The sequence below is a fragment of the Gobio gobio genome (genome assembly GCF_949357685.1).
Source record: "Gobio gobio genome assembly, chromosome: 2".
NCBI classification, from domain to species: Eukaryota; Metazoa; Chordata; class Actinopteri; order Cypriniformes; family Gobionidae; genus Gobio; species Gobio gobio.
Window position 1 is genome coordinate 50,123,037 of NC_137098.1, and position 20,772 is coordinate 50,143,808.

The following is a 20,772-nucleotide window of genomic DNA, read 5'->3' on the forward strand; positions in this document are numbered from 1 at the left end:
CTTCAATTGCAACCAAAATGTTGAACGTCCACATCAATGCAGTTTCAAAGGGCTTTGAAGTGCTTCAAATGGTACTGCACGAAACCATCGGTCATTTTCAAAAAAAAATTCAAATGTATATATTTTTTAACAATTGATCGTCTTGTTACGTAACGTACGTTGAAAAGGTCACGCCGAACGTGGGCGGTATTGTTTACAAAGCGAACGTTCGAAGACTAATACAAACGCTTTTTTAACAAAACAGGTAAAACATTGATTAATTAAATACTAAATATGTCTTTCAACATACAATCAAATTTCAACAATTCTCCTTCATCACACTTTTAAACAATGGGGCGGTACTTCCGCCCACGTTCGGCGTGACCTTTTCAACGTACGTTACGTAATGCCTGGCTCGTTGCAGACCAGCACAAGACGATCAATTGTGGTAAAAGTATATACATTTGAATTTTCTTAAGAAAATGACAGATGATTTGGCTAGATAAGACCCTATTCCTCAGCCGGGATCGCGCAGTACCATTTGAAGCACTTCAAAGCCCTTTGAAACTGCATTGATGTGGACGTTCAACATTTTGGTTGCAATTGAAGTCCATTGTGTGGAGAAAAATGCTGAAATGTTTCCCTCAAAAAACTTAATTTCTTTTCCACTGAAAAAAGAAAGACATGGACATCTTGGATGGCATTGGGGTGAGTAAATTATCAAGACATTTTCATTTTGAGGTGAACTAATCCTTTAATTCAATAAGATGACATGACACCCTTCTCCTTCACAATGTTACCTGACATTTTTAGAACTCACGGAAGAATACACAGCAGGCTCAATAACAATCAAAACAAGCTTACAACACAAGTTGTCATACAGCTCATTATCGTATCGGCTGGAACATTGCCCAAGAAAAGCCCCGAAGTTTTGCAAACCACAGGGGACAGCAAAATAACAATCTACTTGTCACATGGTGGCACTTGTTATTCGATGTCGATTTTAAGAACGAGAGCTATAATTTTGTGCAACACGTTGTACCGTGTTTCCTCAGTAAGGAAAAGCAAAAATAATATATCACAGATAAATCATAGATTTTATTATAGCACCAGAGGCTATACAGGGGTAGGGAAAGATGTGACAAATAAAACACAGTATGGATTAGATGTACACAGACTCTGGGAAGAGGAAGAGTCATGCACTTCTGTTCTTACTAGCTTTCGTGTTGATCCATTTTGCTGATAACTGGTATAACGGACAAGGTTTTGGGAAGGATATGAACTGGAGTCATCACAAAAGGACATCGCCTTGAAGCATCGGCCCAGTGATCACTGATGAAGGTGCACTGCGTTTTAGGCTATGAGGTGGACGACTATTTGGGTGAGTTATTGGCTTCAATCCACCGAAAGCAGGAAAGAACCACAGTTCAACATACATTGGCCTTTTTTCAGTTAAAAACAAAAACGAGATCATTAAATACTCCTCTTTACATATACACATTTGTGCTGCGAGAGCGTTTTCACTTACAAACATATAAAAATACTCATTAACTAGTCTGATAAGAAAATAATGTATAAAAGTATATAGTAAAAACATTTAATCATGTCCATTCAGAAGATCACTTCCATCTTTTTTTCTTATATTACATGATGATAAAACACAAAAACTAAAACAGTTTGTATCCCTCATACAGAAATGCACGTTGGAAAAAAGGAAGACGAAAATAAAACTTGACATGATGCGATAGTGATATAAACCCTTGGAGTATGATGCCAGGAAGCAAATTATCACCTGTCAGATTTGAAATACCAGATTTGTCGCAGAGATGTCAAACAATATTAAAAAATAGTCTTGAGGGAATGTGGATGTCTGCTGAATGATATAAAATTTTTAGATGTTCTCTCATAATATACATGAAAAGATGCCTGTGGTGTCAGCAGTTCAACTGTCCCCTTCAAGCAAAGTCTTCACGCTGTTTCAGTCACTTAAATACGTTTCCGAACCGATAAAAAACAAAAACAAAATCAGTGTAAAATGGAATTGAAATACGAGGCCAGAAAAAAAGACAATTTTTTTCAGGGATTACTCCTGTGTCATCGATCTTGGTGGGGGTACCTAGTAGAGAACAAACAACCTATTGTGCACAGAGTGAGCGGACAACGTCAGCACATTGTGAAAACACTGTAAATGGAGCAACCTGAGTCTGAAGATAGTCTGTAGAAATCTGAGCTGAGAGTCAAGGCGGCTTCAACAATCTGGCTACAAGAAGAATACATTTCACAATATAGGTAGTTCAACCAAAGATGAAAATTCCCATGTCGTTCCAAATCTGTATGACTTTCTTTTTTCTGCAAAACAGAGATATATAAAAAAAAAAAAAAATGTAACCCAATTAATGAAAACCAATGGGGCCTAAAATGTAAAAATTTGGGATAAAAAAAAGGGAAAAAAATTGTTTCCCCCCAATTCAGTGTGACTATATAACAATAATAATTATTGTTATTCAAAATATGTATTTATTATTTCATTATATAGGCATATATTACTATTGTACTGCAAAATAAAAAATACTTAATGATGTGTGTGTGTGTGTGTGTGTGTGTATGTATGTATGTATATACATATTTCTTAATTTTTTTGCTTTCAAACATTAAAAAAAAAGATTTTTTGGGGGGGCAGAAAACAGTAGGAAGACCTCGATGCTTCTCTTTTTGATTTTTTCCCAAATTCATGCAATTCAAGTGGATTATACTCTTCAGGACAGAAAATATGGAAATTCATATATATATATATATATATATATATATATATATATATATATATATATATATATATATATATATATATATATATATATATATATATATATATATATATATGGTTTTGGTTTGTAACAGCTTTGGAACACGAGGGCAAGTAAATTAATTTTCATTTTTGGGTGAATTATCCCTTTAAAAAAATCTAATCCATACATGCCAAGAAGTCTTACAATGCAAACAAAGAAGACAGAAAAAATGGCATCGACCAAACAAGAAGTTGGCAATCTAACTTCACTGCTGACAAAATTGGCATGTTAAAGGCTATCTATGTACACATCTGCAAGTACATTAATGTTTTAATTCATGTCAAAACAAGCTGGTCAACCTCACACAGGGTACTCTGCGACTGAGTTCTGTCGTTATAAAGGTGGCCTCAATTCACACGAATCTTCACTTATGTACAATCGTTGCTTAGCATATGGAAGTAAAAACAGATATGGCACGACACACACACACGCACACACACACACACAAAGCTTCAGAACATCATCTCACTCTAGATCGGTGACTAAATGTCGTCTGCAATCCCAATGGTGTTTCGTTTAGTCTTTCGATCTTAGCAAAAGTACAAATGTCACAACGCAAGAGAAAAAAAAAATCCTTCAAAAAACAAAAAAAGAGGAATTGTGTGTGTGTTTTATAGCAAATTTGTAAGAAGCGATGTTTAGTGTTGGGGGCACGATTACCATATTCTAGGTCACACTGATGTCAGTACTCTAGTTGAAGGTAGAATGGTGAGTTCGATCAAGATTTTGTCAGTTTGGTTCTTCTAGTAGTGAAGTCCTAGAGGCACAAATGCCCCTGGTAAGGCTATGAGAGACACTGCTGTTTTGAAGACATGCACATGTAGAAAGGCAGCGAGTTCATCCGCACAGGACGTGATGTCAGAAGGCAGGGTGGGGGGCAGGGACCGGTGACAGCAGCTGGGTGAGTGGCGGCAGTGAGAGGCCAAATCAGACAATCACACAATGGCAGCCGCTCTTATCCTTCTCTTTGCGCGTGGGCTCCGGCGAGGGTGGGCACTCTTGCTCCTGGAACTTCCTGTGAGAGGATGTGACAATCAGCCAATCATGTCTTGCTCGGTGTATAAATCTTTGAGCTCAAATTAAGATCTGCCTTTACACGTCACCCGAGACACTTGGCTTCTGACTGAATTTATTTCAATTGATTTAGTTATTGTTAACTCTTTTACGGTCATGTAAATAAAGCTGAAATAAAATACCATTTAAAAAGAAAAACTTAAACAAAAATGAGAAATGTTGACTTGGTTGTCAAAGTTTGAGCACTAAAACACTAAAATTACTAAAACTAAAACTGAAATAAAAATTTGTTAAAGCTAAATAGAAATATAAAAAAATTAAAAGCACATAACAAAACTTCAACACTAAAGCTAATTCAACACTATAATAGTATATAAATAATACTAAAATAACACTGGACTGAAAATATTTGAGGTACACACATATTATCAATATATTCACTATGTTCAGAATACTGCTAATAGTAATTATTCAGTATGTAAGTATTTTGTGCTCAGTATGCAGATTTTGTTTCATATGCTGTGTATAAAAGAACACACTATGCAAGACAATTTATCCCACAACGCAATATGCCTGATTTGATAAAAGTAATCAACAGTGATCTCTTGAAGCCTAGAAATCGAGACGCACCCTAGAGGCAGCAAATCTAATTTGCAGCCAGGGTCGTCTAGCAACTCTCCGTTGGCTTGCGAGCTGGAAAAAACAAACTCTGGTCAGGCCAATCACATCGTGTATAGAGTCGGTGGGCGGGCTTAACATAATGACGGCAGAGTTGCCGCGATTCCGCATGCTACTCGTAAACAAAGAAGCTGGCGAACAGCGGTCTTTCGAATCGGCTTTGGCCGCGACTCTGGAAGACTTGGAGTTAAGCTTTTCTTTGAGGAAAGAACGGCACTGAAGTCATTCGTAAGAAAGGAAGATGTGTTCGGAGTTTTGCCGACCGGATACGGCGAAAGTTTAATTTATCAACTAGCTCCGTTTCACCTTCTTCGTTGCTCTGGTTGGTTATAGCGCCATCCTATTGCGTGCAGAGGGAATTTGAAAGACAACCGTTTATCCCGCCCCTCGGATTGAGCCCTGCCAATGGTGAGTTCCCAGACCCAACATGTTGACCTGTTTACATTTCACTGCCAGTTGTATATTGTGTATATAACTGTGTATGTGACAAATAAAACTCTTGAATCTTGAATCTTGATGTGGGTCTGGCTTGTCAGGCTATTGAACTATATGATCGGACCATCAAAATGACATTTTTACCCATTAAATTGGATCAAAAATGTATAAAATAACTACATATATTTCTGAGGTGATAAATAAACAGCACTTGCTGTATTAAATATAGAACAAAATGAGGTAATGTGACAACATTTACAACCCCAAATCAGAAAAAGTTGGGACAGTATGGAAAACGCAAAAAAAAAAGAAAAAAAAGAAGTGATTTCTAAATTTACTTTGACTTGTATTTCATTGCAGACAATATGAACACAAAATATTTCATGTTTTGTCTGGTCAACTTCATGTCATTTGTAAATATGCATCCTTTCCTGTCATTCAGACCTGCAACCTGCAAAAAAGTTGGGACAGGAGCAATTTAGGGCTAGTAATGAGGTAAAATGGTTAAATGATGTGATTTGAAACAGGTGATGTAAACAGGTGATTGTAATTATGATTTGGTACAAAAGCAGCATCCAAGAAAGGTCTAATCCTTTAGGAGCAAAGATGGGCCGAGGATCGCCAGTTTGCCAACAAATACGTGAGAAAATTATTGAAATGTTTAAAAACAATGTTCCTCAAAGAAAGATAGGAAGAGATTTGGATATTTCACATTCAACAGTGCATAACATAATTAAAAGATTCAAGGAATCTGGAGGAATTTCAGTGCGTAAAGGACAAGGGCGCAAGCCTAAGCTGAACAACCGTGATCTCCGATCCCTCAGGCGGCACTGCATCAAGAATCGTCATTCATCTATAAGCGATATCACCACATGGGCTCAGGACTACTTTGGCAAACCTTTGTCAAGTACCACAATACGTAGTTACATCCACAAATGCCAGTTAAAACTGTACTGTGCCAAAAGGAAGCCCCATGTTAACAGTGTCCAGAAGCGCCGTCGACTTCTCTGGGCTCGGAGGCATCTGGGATGGACCATCACACAGTGGAAACGTGTACTGTGGTCAGATGAATCAGTATTTCAGGTATTTTTTGGGAGGAATGGACGCCGTGTGCTCCGGACCAAAGAAGAAAAGGATCATCCAGACTGTTACCAGCAACAAGTCCAAAAGCCAGGGTCTGTCATGGTATGGGGTTGTGTCAGTGCCCTTGGCAAAGGTAACTTGCACTTCTGTGAAGGCACCATTAATGCTGAAAAGTACATAGAGATTTTGGAGCATAATATGCTGCCTTCAAGAAGACATCTTTTCCAGGGACATCCATGCATATTTCAACAAGACAATGCAAAACCACATTCTGCACACATTACAAAGTCCTGGCTGCGGAGGAAGAGGGTACGGGTACTTGACTGGCCTGCCTGCAGTCCCGACCTGTCTCCAATAGAGAATGTGTGGCGCATTTTGAAGCGCAAAATGCGACAACGAAGAACCCGTACTGTTGCCCACCTTAAGACTTGTTTGCAGGAAGAATGGGACAAAATTACACCTGAAACACTTCATCACTTGGTGTCTTCAGTCCCTAAACGTCTTTTAAGTGTTGTGAAAAGGAATGGCAACATTACAAAGTGGTAAATGCTTTACTGTCCCAACTTTTTTTTAAATGTGTTGCAGGTCTGAATGACAGGAAAGGATGCATATTTACAAATGACATGAAGTTGACCAGACAAAACATGAAATATTTTTTGTTCATATTGTCTGCAATGAAATACAAGTCAAAGTAAATTTAGAAATCACTTCTTTTTTTTTTTTTTGCGTTTTCCATACTGTCCCAACTTTTTCTGATTTGGGGTTGTACATGCGGTTTTTCCATTCCGACAACAGCCTGTTGTGTGAGTGCTGCCACCATCTGGTGGTTCCACAGCTTTGTATGACACACTCACCTTATGACTCGGACCAGCTCGTGGAAAGCCTGGTCTACATTCATACGGATCTTAGCTGAGGCCTCCATGTATGTGACTTTGAGTTGTCGGGCAAGCTGCTGGCCCTCCTCCTGTGTCACCTAAAAAAAAGAACACTCCGGAATTAAAATCCAGCAAGGCACTGAATCTTTTTAAACATTAAACATGCTTTTGGCTTAATATTGATTAAAACAGTACCTCTTATAAGTTGGCATTCATAAAGTAAAGGCAATTGATATAGTTAATTAAAACGTTCTCCTTTCTGACACTAGGTGGCAGTGTAACACAATCGGAGTGTCTTTCAATGGTAGAATGCACTCAGTAACCCTGTATCTTTTATTACCATCTCTCTCCTTCACAGACACACATGCTCCCTGTGATATTTTTCAGCCTTTCAGCGCTCTTCGTTGATTTTCAGGACTGAATTTCATCCACATTTAATTGTCTCTTAACAGTGACATCGTGCTCTGGGTACTGCATGCATGAGTACAGTATGTAAGTGTGTCATTTTAAAACAGAAGCTCTACAATGGATACAATAGACTGCAAAGTAATGCTGTGATTTCAGTGCAGACAAAGAGTAAAAATTTTTTGTATCAATACTAATTCAGTGCAGCTCTCTGAAATTACAGTACTTGTAGTGATTAATGCCACTCACTTGTCTCTGTTGCTCAAGATCAGCTTTGTTACCCACTAGAATCATGGGAAATTCATCCCTGTCCTTCACTCTCAATATCTGTCGTTGAAACTTGTAGATCTCTTCAAAGCTGAGGAAAACAAGGTGACGCATAGCCATTAAAAGGGTTGCATTTTCACACAAACAAAGAAATATGCAAATACAAACATGTATATATAATGTAATGTAATACATATAATGTTACATGTAAGAGTGGGCGCTCTCTCATTCTTTAACTTCGTAGAAAAAATTTGAAATACTATAATGAGTACACCAGTGGTTACTCTGCGGAGACACCTGGTGTGTCAACTTAAGGGGAACTAATTAAAAAAAAAATCTCTTTATATTGTCCGATATGGTACCAATATTTCATGCATCCCTAGTGAGGGTATTTTCAGAGATAATGAAATGAAAGTACGCATACATACATCCACAAAGCAGAGCTCTTCCTCTCCACAAAACCTAAAAGGAATGCAAGCCCACCCTTCCAGCTGATGAGCAGCTATCTCTCTCTGTTTTGGGCCACAGAACTGCATTACAGTACGCAGGATGACACGAGGTCACTTGGTTCTCATGCCTTTGCAATAAACTTTCCAGTAATGCTGTAAGACGGCTAGAAGCCATCATATGGAGACCAGTGTGTGTGTGCTGGGGAGGAAGGACATTGATATGAGGTCTCTGTTGATTCTAACAGTTCGAGCCGTTTAAATGTCATGCAGGAGGAGGAAGTGCTTGTCATGGGCTCTGGAGAGACTGCGAGAGTGTGTGTTCAGAGAGGCCTGTGCCATCAGCTCCGAGCAGGGTAATGTAAACGAAGGAAGGAAAGACTGTTTACTGCATAAACACAAAGTGGGAAGGACCCTAAGAGGGCACAAACACTCCCAAAACGGCTGATCACATACCAGATTCCTCGAGCATACACACTGCAATGTGTTTATTGTATGTGCTGGGTTTCACTCAGACAAAACCTGAGCACTTCGCTAATTTTATAGTTACAGAAAATGTGAATGAGTGAAAGGAGGGGGGCATTTATAAAAAAAGAAAGACAAAAACAGAATGAAAGTGAAACTGAGACAGACAATGTAGGGGAAAGGGGAAGAAAGAGAGAAAGTTGAGAGAAAACGTGAGTGGAACATTGCTCACCTTCCCCGGTCAGTGACAGAGAAGACGAGAAGGAAGCCCTCCCCTGTCCTCATGTATTGTTCTCTCATGGCTCCAAATTCTTCCTGTCCTGCTGTATCCAGTACTAACAAACACAGAACCACCATGTTAGTCAACCACAGACTCGCTTTAGTCACATCACCAATATAGGTTTGATTATAAATGTGTTTCCATTCTGTAAATTATCTTCTATTATATTCATATTTTCATATTTCTTTATCTACGGCTTAAAGTGCCCCTATTATGTTTTTTTTTTGTATATTCCCTTTCATGCAGTGTGTAATATAGCTGTTTGTGAATGCAAACATTCTGCAAAGATGTAAAGCCAAATAAACGTTATTGTCTCCCAAAAATAAAGAATCGACTCTGAACCACCTAAACAAGTCGTTTTTAATTCGAATCCCACTGCTTGACGGTTCTACATCACTAGAAAAGACATTTGTATAATGCCAGCCTAAGTTGTATGTTGTCCATCCGCGAACAACTTGACCAGCCATCAAGCGTCATTTTACTGATGGCCGCTTCTCAAATCTCGCAGTTCAATACGGGATTCGCAAAGCGTTTGCTCTTGAACGATCGACGTTATTTGGACCAGCTTGCTCCTCAGAATCACAACCTGCAAGTATGATTAATTATTGATGTATATATTTTCTACCGGGTGCTCAAAATATGTATTTTGTGTAGGTTTCCAGCTGTGTAGGTTTCCAGCTAACTCACATTATTACGGTCTTACTGAAATAGTTCTAAGCAGCTGAGGGCTACTATAACCTAAAACTGTGTCTATTAATGCAGATTGTATTAATAGACACAGTCATTAAATACAGTCGTTCTTACTACTTTGAATAAAGATAAAGGATGGAGCAAGATTTGTTTTACAAACATTTATGTTACATCAGTCATTCACGTTAGTGCTGGGCTATAACGCATGCGCTGTTATTGATACAGTTCCTGCATGTGCACCGCAATAAATTAGAAATATTCACATCGTTTTGTTCATGGACATACACTTGTTAATGCTGATGGTGAGGAATTACAGTTGAAACATCTCATAATGTACCTCAAAATGAGCACCACTGAGAAACGTCCTGCTCAAGTCATCCTTGCAATGGAGGTTCGGCTTGAATGACTAGTTCTTCCAATGTTTCATCATCAGACTCGCTCTCGGATTTATATGGTAAAATCAACGTCATCATTACTGTCTTTACAGTGTGTACAATCGCTGAGCTTTAGGAGGCCACCGGACGGAGCTGAAGATCAGTTACGGTAATAGAGACAGAGCGTATTTAGGCCACGCCCACACCGGGGGGGGGGGCAATCCAACGATCTCCATTGACTTTGCATTGCGTGAAGCGGCCTCCTTGTCATTTCGGACTTAACAAATAACAGAACAATGTCTAAAAGCTGATATGTGACAAGGTGTACAGCAAACAAGCTAATAAACACAGAACTACGTTTTTATAAGCTGTCAACCCAAAAAAAAAACCGAGAAAAAAGTGGAGACAGGCAATATGACGTGAAGCTTCAGCAGGAAGAATGGGTACATTTTGGGATTCTGACACTCAGTATGCCTACGTGTGCTGTAAACATTTTATCACTGTTAAGTCAAATATCCAAATGTCAGGTTTATATATTATATTTACTGTCGCTGATTGCGTTCCCCTCTAGTGGCTGTAGTTATCAGTATAATATAGCAAGTCGCTCTCTGTCTCAATTGCCTGTATCCACTTTTTTGTCCTTAAACGCTTGTTTGTTGGGTCAACAGCTTATAAAAACTTCTGGGTTTTTTAGCTTGTTTGCTGTACACCTTGTCACATATCAGTTTTTATACCTTGTTCTGTTTTTTGTTATAAGTAAAAAATTACAAGGAGGCCGCTTCACTCAATACAAAGTCAATGGAGACGGTTTGATTGTTTCCCCCCACCCGGTGGGCGTGGTCTTCAGATTATGACGCGTGTCGCTCTGTTTCTATGGGCGTTTAGCTTCCAAAACACACGCTGTACGTGGTAGACCAATCACAACAGACTGGGCCATCTGGCCAATCAGAGCAGAGCAGGCTCTCGGAAAGGAGGTATTTAGAGAGACTGATTCATCCGTCAAGTCGTTTGAGAATCATTGAAAAAAGTGGTGATGTGCAATGTATATTATGAGAAAATTATGTTTTTTGACCTTTGATGCATGTAAACCTGTTGTAGGACACTCCAAAACAAAATTAGGAGCCTTTAAAATAGCATAATAGGGGCACTTTAATGTAGTTCTGTGTCATGTATATACAGCAATGTTTAATACGTTTAGGATTGACAAGTTTATTTACTAAAAGGTACAACTGTCAAATAGATCGAATAGTGTATATATGAATGTAACCAAAGTTGGCCCCCGTCTTTTAATTTAATGCTAGTAATCAAAGGCTTCATTTGTTTTTATGATCGGACCACATGAAAAGACTTTTACGAATCATTTGGTTCGCTTAAACACCATCCCTAAATGCTAACATCCATCTGCCTCCGTTATTAAGTGCAACACCCACATCTAAAAATCCAATCAACAAGCGATGGATAAAACCAAGTCCCAACGATGATGCAATCCAATATTGTGATTTTTTTTTTGTGATTATCGTCCAGTCCTACTTCAAACAAGACTGGACAAATATAACATAATTATAAGTGTTTTTAGCATCTTAATTTACATAACAGTACGACTATTTATATATAATAATAATAATAATAATAATAATAATAAATTATTAATTGAATTTGTTTGCCAAGGCCGTCTAATGGGTCCTGTCCTCCTGGTTGTGTGAATCAATGCTTTAAAATGGACCCAAAAATGTAACTTCTGTTATGATTTACTCACCCTAATTTCATTCCCAAACAATATGAATTTCTCTTTTCTATGGAACACAAAATAACATATTTTGAAGAAGGCTGAGGTCCAAACAAAATTGAATTTCATTGCATGGACTAAAAAAGAAAAATAAATGTATCAAAATATCTTCTATTGTGTTCCACAGATTGGAACGACATGAGTAAATGATGACAGATTTTTAATTTTTTTGTCTTAAAATTAGGGATGCATGATATATCGGCCACCATATTGGTATCTGCCGATATATGTACATTTTTAATGTTATGGTTATCTGCCCGATAAGAAAATTAGGCCGATATATAAAAGCTGATAAATAATAAATTATCCACATAACACACTTCAGCGCAAGTCTGTCATATAGGCTACATGAAATTATAATGAGAACACTACTGTAAAAGAATGTTGTGATTGTAAACTGTTGTTACAGGATAAGCGCATCCACAATGGAGTTACACCTTCATGACTAGAACAGTCAAATTCACTTGTGCATTAACAGCCTTTTGTGCAATTGTAAGTTGCCATATGTTTATTTTGTATATGCTCTGGTTAAGTTAATTAACACGTTAGTAAAGCACTTCAGTTTACCGATGATCATCTTTAGCTTCAGCCACTCACACAACATGAGAACACTACTATTGTAATAAAATGTGGATTCTTTGTGTTTAGTTGCCGTGTTTCAGCGTCTGGAGCGTGTCCACAACAGGACTTACACATTCTGAGCATGTAACTTAGTTCAAGTTCACTTCATTCATTTTGTGCTCATATAAATTGTAATATGATGTTTATGTTCCATAAATATCTGATTAATCTCATATAGGATGCGTTTCGTTGAGTAAGGGGGCTTTCACGTTGGGCACGTTTGCTGCGGTCCGAGTCCGAGTGTGATTGTTCCCAGTTCCCCCCGGGCAGCATTGGTCTGGTTTCACACTCAACTTGATTCTAGCAAACCCTGGTGCATTTGCATTCATCTTACGCCATCACAAACGTGCACGTTGCATGATAGAATACAGAACACAGTCAATATATTGTGGTTTTTATTAATATGGTGCTATTATGCACAGCTGAGAAAACGACACTTGGGTTTACTGTATGTGTGTCGCATAAGGCGGATTTCTGCTGCTTGCAAACAGACTCTTTTGAGGAGACAGCAGATTGCCATTCATTTGTTGCCTTGATTGCACTCGCTATGCGCGATTACACTGCAGGCTCACTCTCGCTCGTATCCAAGGTAAATCATCAACACTATCATCCTTTAACATGTGTTTTATTGAACTAAATACATCATAATCATCTAAAACGCATGCGCAAGTTAACTGCCAGTGTGAAAGCACCTTTAATTAACCCGCTAACAAAGCGCTTTAGTTTAATGGTGAACCTTAAGTTTAATAAGGCTCTCAAAAAATGATATCAACAGTTGGATTTATATTGGTTAATGGTATCTGCCGAAATGTTTAAATCGGTTAGGGCCCTATGATTTCCACGCTGCAGAAAACACGAAAGGAATCGCAGAATCCAGTGATAAAAATGAAATTTACAGTATAAAGCGGAATTTCACAAATTTTGTTAAATCTTGGAGGAATAAATCAGAAGTGAGAGTCACATCATCAGCATTTTACCATTTCTTTTTATACAAAAAACTATCGTATCACCATAAACACACAGAAACTCAAAGCTCTTCACGGCAACCCATAAAAAAAAAAAGTTTGGTTTAACCTGAAGAAATTGACAAAAATATATTACTGTTGTAGAGAAGAATTTAGCTATTACTCAATGTAATAATAATATGAAAAATAATAATTATTATTATTAAAACTTTATTTTTTTAGTGTTTTTAGTGTATTTTTATGTTTTAATTTTAACCGCAAAGCTCTGTTGTTCAGCACTTTGCTTGACAAAAAAAAGGTTAATTTCAAATGATTAAAAGATAAATTATAATGGTTTATGCCTTCGTTTGATAATTGCCAGAAAAATTCAAATCATTTTCAGAGAAAAATGTACATTTCATAGAATTGATTGATAGTTAAATCATTGATTATTAAAATTTAATTAAACCATTAAATGGAATCCAAAACTTAAAACAGAAAACACAGAATTTGGTATAATTTTTTTTTTTAAATGGAATTTGAGAAATATAATTTAGAATTTTGTTGAATATTTTAACTTTTAATAAATTATTGTTTAATTGTATACGTTTCATGATTTCAATTAATTAGACACGCCTTTTGGTTACGTAATCCAGAAAAATTTTAAAGGAATTTTTTTTTATGGAATTTGAGAAACAATAAAACTTCATTTTTCACAGGATTTTACAGGGCCCTAATCGGTGTAGCTCTACAAGTACAAGTATGAATAACATTGCACAGTAACAAAATGCACTAGTTCCTCTGTAATTAATCTGATCTCTATGATGTATTATCACATCATAAAGTGCTTCATCTTTGGTGCCGGGTAGCATTATGTTGTTTCCCTACATCCTGTGTGATTTGTTTGACAATCAGGCTCCCTCATCCATCTGCGGCATACTTACTGTCCAGCCGCGCAGGCCTCTCGTCAATCACGCACTGCTTTGTGTAGGAGTCTTCAATTGTGGGGTCATAGTCAGTGACGAAGTATGACTAAACACAAAAGGAGAGAGAATATAAACACAAGAAAGGTTAATATCACATCATATTCAAAAAATGCAGTATGAGGAGCTAGGAAGGCATCAAGACGCATCCAAATTCAATGTTTGTGTCACATCCTTAAATTAATAAAAAGCAGTTCAAATTGTATTTAGAAATGTAATTTCTTTTAACTTGTGGCTTAATTTTCTACCAAGAAATAAGCTTTGTAGTCATCAAAATGGGCTTGTTTAGAATTAAAACTCTCTTGAATTCATTTTAGATCATTAGACATGATGTTATTGTGCCCTGGAAGCTTGTCTGAAACCAGTTTCTCTTTTGAGGAACCTTCATACACAAACATCATTAAAACCATCATTGACTTCAGCTTTGATTCAGGGATCTACATGCATAAAAGAGCACTTGTTTTGAAAGCTATGCTAAATGAGGGCTTATACTCATAACACAACCCAACAGACAAACTGTCTCTTCTGAAAAATAAAAAAAGACATCCGCCCTTGTGTGTACACTGCAAACACAGACTTCATGTCAACATTATTTGTGTGGCCCTCCGTTTGAGGTTGATAATTACAGTTAATTAACCTCAAACTTTTGTTTTGTTTTGTTTCCACAGGCTATGTTTCTATGCTAATCTTAACACGGTATCAGTTTGTAATGAAAGGGGGAGTTGTAAGGAGGCATTTTTCACATTTTTCCCATATTTTCTGTGCCTCCACTCCCAGGAGGCTGTTTAAGTGACGACAGCTGAACGTTATGTTCAGGCTTGTCTCTGTGTCAACTGAACACATGCTCATGCTCACACACAACAATGCCAAAGCAGTAGCTTCCTATTTTGAGTTTGACTATTGATGTTCCTGTAACCGCTAGTCTAGAGTAATCTGTTTTTAGCAAAGAAACAAGAAGCACTCCAAAAATGAGAGTAGGGCTTAGCTTTGTTCTCCTTTCCACATCAACCTTTCACCGATGATAGTTTTAACTTTTGAAAGAGAATACAAGCCTTAATTGCAAAAGATATAAATCGCGCAAGAAATTATTTATTTACTTTTTTCAAAGAATGTCCTGTATACTGCTTTACAATCATTCTAAATGATTTATTACTATTATGGAGAAAATAGTAATAGTATAGAATGAGTAGGTTACTTCTGACTGATGGTATATACACTACCACACAAAAGTCTCACCAAGGCTGCATTTATTTGATCAAAAATACAGTAAAAACAGTACTATTGTGAAATATTATTATTGCAATTTAGAATAACTGTTTTCTATTTTAAAACATTTTAAAATGTAATTTATTTCTGTGATGGCAAAGCTGAATTTTCAGGAGCCATTACTCTATTTGGTGCACAAGAAACATTTCTTATTATTAACAGTTGTTCTACTTAACTTTTTAAAATACTTTTTTTAATAGAAAGTTAAAAAAGAACAGCATTTATTTCAAATAAAACCCTTTTGTTAACATTATACATTTCTTTACTGTCACTTTTTATCAGTTTACTTTGGTATATATACATCCTTGCTGAATAAAAGGTTTAATTTATTTATAAAATCTTTATCTGACCCCAAACTTTTGTTTTTGTGTAAAGCCGCGTTTCTACCGCAAGAACTTTCTCCAGGAATTTGGGACTTTGGGGTGGTACTCTGTGTTTTTCAACCGCAGGAACCAGGGCCTAAATGAAGTTCCGGTTAAAAATGTCCCCCTCAAAACGTCCCTGCTCGCGAGGTAGTACCATAGACTGTAAAAAAATAAATAAAAATGGGAGTAGTGTCCGTGGCGTCACCGGTAGGTTTCTGAAGAGCATTTATGAAGCGTAAAGTCGGACGTATGTCCCAGATAACTGAAAATGGGCAAAGAGGCGGGACATGGGTGGAGCTGAGGTGACGTGATGACTAACAGACAGCAGACAAACGGCTATCCACCTGTGACTCAAAGTGGTCACGCCCTTAATTATGCAGAACTTTAAGGCTTAATATAATTTAAACGGATGAGTAATAAAAAAAATTCACCCCCCTCACAGTTGTCATGAAGGACAAAATTAGCTGTATAGACCAAAACCACTTTTTGTACCAGGCTGTAAACATACTTTTTTCTGTTAAGTTGGGCATTTTAACATGGGGGAGATACAGATTTGACTACCTTTTTGGAGCCAGTCTCTAGCGGCCAGTCGAATTGCAGTTTAAGTCACTTCCGTGTTGGCTTCAAGAGAGACCGTGGGAGGTTGCAGCTTGGGTAGTACTTTTGGTGTGGGACTAGGGCGCTGAACATGCTGATTGGTTGAGTTTCTGCAGCATTTTGATTGGCTGACTCCACGCAGCATTCTATTTCAACCACCAAGCCTGTTGCGGTGCGTGCAGTAAGAGATGTTTGCTATTCGAATCAACAATGAAGTTTAAATAATACGACAGATGGACCGATGACGAGGTTCAGGTTTTTTTAAGCTTATATGCGGTGGGCGAAATCCAGTGGGAACTGGAAAGTCGCGCACAGTCCTACGTCACACCAGACTAATCTTCACGGTACATTAGACCGCTATGGAAATGCAGACAGCAACAGGTCTGGTGGAAAAAAGTTTTCTGATTGGCTTATGCAGGCTGTGGTCAGATTCCTAGGCTTTCACAGAAACATGTGATATCACACGACATCTATTTCAGTGATAACTGTCAAGTAGTATAAACATTTTCCTGAGTTTTATTAAAAAAAGGGCTATTTGAAATGTACTTCTACTTTTAATGTGCAGCCAAAGTACATTTGCAAATGTTTTTGACAGTGAGCAAATGCAGCATGTATGTTAGCGTTTGTGCATTGACATAAAGAGAGCCTGAAACCACTTGCTCTCTTTTCTTGACATCAGTCATCCTTTCACACAGTGGCTCGTCTGTATGCACTGCGTGCAAGACTCCATCACGTCCACTTTCCACTGTTCAATAATTCATCAGCAGTGCTGCATATGCAGTTGACTTCATCGCTCACTCGTCGCAGTGGGGATACAGGCAGAATGAGGTGAGAGAGAGCAAGACAGACAGACAGAGAGAGAATACCTGCTGCTAATTCCAACAAACCTACAATATTTTAAGCACTGCGCCCTGCATTTCAGTCACACGATAAAATATGCACATGTGAACGCAAGAACAAGGCACTTGATTTCGTGACAATGCTACAATCGATTGAGAGTGAAAGTGACACTTTAGATTGATGAGTAAGATAGAAAGAGAGTTCAAAAACATCAGTCTGCATGTGAGTCAGTCCAAACCTTTAGTCATGATGCAACATGGGAGCTCACACATTCCACAGAGTTTCTTGTAGAGCAACATCTTTCAGAGATTACAGCATGGCACTGCCCTCCTGCCATGCAAGTACATACGTACACACACACACACACACATCACGGTTTAAAAATTTGATTTCAGATCAATTTTTTATGTCTCACTAAATGCTCCCCAAAGCATTTTTAATAAAAATTTAAATATTAATGCAATTTAAATAACTGTTTTCTATTGTAATAATTTTTGTATTTTATTCCTGTGATGGAAAAGATGAATTTCCAGTAGCCTCCAGTCTTCAGTGCATGATCTTTCAGAAACCATTCTAATATGCTGATTTGGAGCTAAAGAATTTTCAGTGTTGTGCTGCTCAAAGGGTTAGTTCACCCAAAAATGAAAAGTCTGTCATTAATTATTCACCTTTCTGTCGCTCTAAACCCGTAAGACTTTCGTTCATCTTCGAAATATGAATGAAGATCTTTTTTGATGAAATCTAAGAGCTTCTGTCCCTTCATTGGCTGCTACGCAACTGACACTTTGACGCTTCAAAAAGTTAATAAAGTATCATAAAACAAATTCATATGAATTGAGCAGTTTAGTCCAAAGATTTAATTTAGGCTTTTATTCACATATAAACATTCATCAACTCAGACATCCGATTAGGTAAGCACAAAAAAAAGCTCAAACATGTTTGCTTGACATGCGAGAACCAATGAGGTTTATTCTTGTGTGTTACGCATCATCTTTGAGCTTCCTCAAGAACCAATGAGGTTCATTCTCGTGTGTTATGCATCATCTTTGAGCTTCCTCAAGAACCAATGAGGTTCATTCTTGTGTGTTACGCATCATCTTTGAGCTTCCTCAAGAACCAATGAGGTTTGTTCTCGCACATCAAACAGGTTCGGTTGAGCTTCGGATTATGTTCGCTGATCAATGTTTAAATGTGAATAAAAGCCTAAATGAAATGGTTTCATCGTATAAAGCAATTGATTCTCTTCAGAAAATTTGGACTAAATTGCTCAATTTATATGGATTAGTTTTACGATACCTTTATGAACTTTTTGAAGCATCAAACTGGAAGTTGCATAGCTGCCTTTTTCAACAAAAAGTTCTTTATTTGTGTTCCAAAGATGAACGAAAGGCTTATGGGATCGACATGAGGGTGAGTAATTAAAGGGTTACTTCAGCGATTTAGCATTAAGCTTTGTATCAGTAGAAACCCGGTAGTATATTCGAATGGTCATGCTTCCCCCCCTCATATCCCCCTTAGACGAGAGATTTATGTATTTTATGTCTGGAAAAAAGCCTCCGATGACGCAAATATCGTCATTTTGCGTCATCGGAGGCTTTTTTGGCCAGAGGCTAGAGACTACAGCCAGTAGAAGGAGCTAGTTCCACATGTTTTCAACCGGCCCATAGGGGTGGGATCTCACTCACAGAATGTAAGACACAGACGACCGCTCGGGCATTCATAACGGAGCGGTGCGGAGCGAAGCGAGTGTTCTCAATGAATTCTTATGAAAGTTAAGCTTCCATAGGCATGAACTGAAAACGCGCCAGACTGGACACGCACCGTGAACGACAATGCGGCCATGAATGACTGACAATGTGGTCGTGAATGAATGCGGATCGTGCGTGCTCATTTTAGTTTTGGTTTAAAATTAGCGCCAATCCGTGAAAACACAACAACAAAACGTTACATTGACACACTCCCTTAAATCGGCGCATTTCGCTTTGAAACCAAATCTTCCGCGATCATCGGGTCTGTCAGCTCCTCACTCTCTGATGAATGAGATCTGACTCCTGCTGTGTTTGTGCTGCGATCGACACTCATTCGGCTCAGGCTGCACGTTCAGTTTTAAATTGCAGTGTCTGTTCTCTAACTGAACTAAAGGATTTTATTACTATACAAATCAAAACGACGGTGGGGTGGTGCCCTGGTGGGCAAGAGATGTAACCGGTAGGTGTGGCTTGGGAGTGGCCTCACAGGGCAGCGAAGCAAGTGCATTCTGGGAGTTGTTGTCTTTCATCCATATGAGCCAAAAATAAATTTTCTGGCTTTTCTCAGTCTAGAAGGCATCAACTTCTAAAATAATTTCACATTTCTACGACATAGTGCACAATTACCATCGCACACCTGTAGGTAATATATAGGTGCGTAGGACAAAGGATAACCAAATCCAAAAATCTCAACGAAACAAGGGAAATCCCGCACACTATCAGTACTTGCAAAAAATATGAAAACTTTTTATTAGCAACGTTTCGGTCTACTGACCTTCATCAGGCATATACATTTCTACTACATAAATGACCCAATTTAAAATACACATTCATCTTTCCAGCGCTGAAGTACCCCTTTAATGACAGAATTGTAATTTTTGAGTGAACTATCCCTTTAATATTTTTGTGGAAACTGATACTTTTCCCCCAGGATTCTTTTCTTTACTTTTAATCAATTTAATAGATCCTTGCTCAATAAAAATTATTAATTTCTTTAAAACTTTTGAATGTTAGTAAAACCATTGAAATAGCATACCACAACAATAAAAAAGTGCTAAAAGTTCATAAACATAAAAAAGGCCTAAAGTTCAAAAGGAGGTTTTGTCAGATTTAGTCAACTTCTAGGGACAAGCCAAAGCACAACTAAGTGATCCCACATAGAGTCTGCTTTGGTTGGGGACAGGCGTAGAGGGTCTGTGGTTGAAATGCAAGCTTTGTTCAAAGTCACACAGCAGCTGCGGCTAGCTGTTCAGTAATGCCCACCTGTACACATCGCCGACCCGATGCCCACCTGTCCTACCTTTGCTCTGTGTGACAGCACGTCCCAGTTGACCTTCATCAGATGTATGAATGGCCAGAACTAATGGCTAAGTCAAACAGTGGGGGGTCCATCTGCTTTGGCCCTCACACAAACACACACAAACTCTTCCACAGTGAGTGTTTGTTCTTAGAAACAACCATCCTAAATGCAAATCACAGCTCTTCCTTTCAACAAAGCTACTATCCAGCCCACACGATTCAGACGAGCTGTTGTTGTCAAGTGTGAAAAAGTGCCGCTCTATGACTGTACCAGTGCAGACGATCCCTGCTATAAACAATCCAGTCATGTCGTTCAGCTTTTTTTAGGGGGGCCCCAAACTCCCTGAATGTTCTATAACTGCTCTCTATGCCAAGGTATACCAATTAAAGAGAACTAGCCAGAGTTTCCAACTGTGACATATAACTCTCGGCTGCCATAAAGAGTGATCCAAGCCACCTGATGTAAAGCATTCTGGGAGAGGAGAG

At 38.1% G+C, this 20,772-nt stretch overlaps 1 protein-coding gene across 1 annotated transcript in view; it reads right to left on the reverse strand.

Annotated features, from left to right (window-relative positions):
• Window positions 1-2,865: 2,865 nt before the first annotated feature.
• The window catches only part of rras2 (RAS related 2), a 55,072-nt gene continuing 37,165 nt past the window's right edge, over window positions 2,866-20,772 (reverse strand). Inside the window, exons 2-6 of the mRNA XM_079837766.1 lie at window positions 14,133-14,220; window positions 8,726-8,828; window positions 7,565-7,673; window positions 6,890-7,008; window positions 2,866-3,840 (exon numbers count right to left, since the gene is read on the reverse strand). Coding sequence (XP_079693892.1) covers window positions 3,753-3,840; window positions 6,890-7,008; window positions 7,565-7,673; window positions 8,726-8,828; window positions 14,133-14,220 — 507 coding nt within the window. The 3' untranslated portion in view covers window positions 2,866-3,752. The remainder of the gene's footprint in view (window positions 3,841-6,889; window positions 7,009-7,564; window positions 7,674-8,725; window positions 8,829-14,132; window positions 14,221-20,772) is intronic.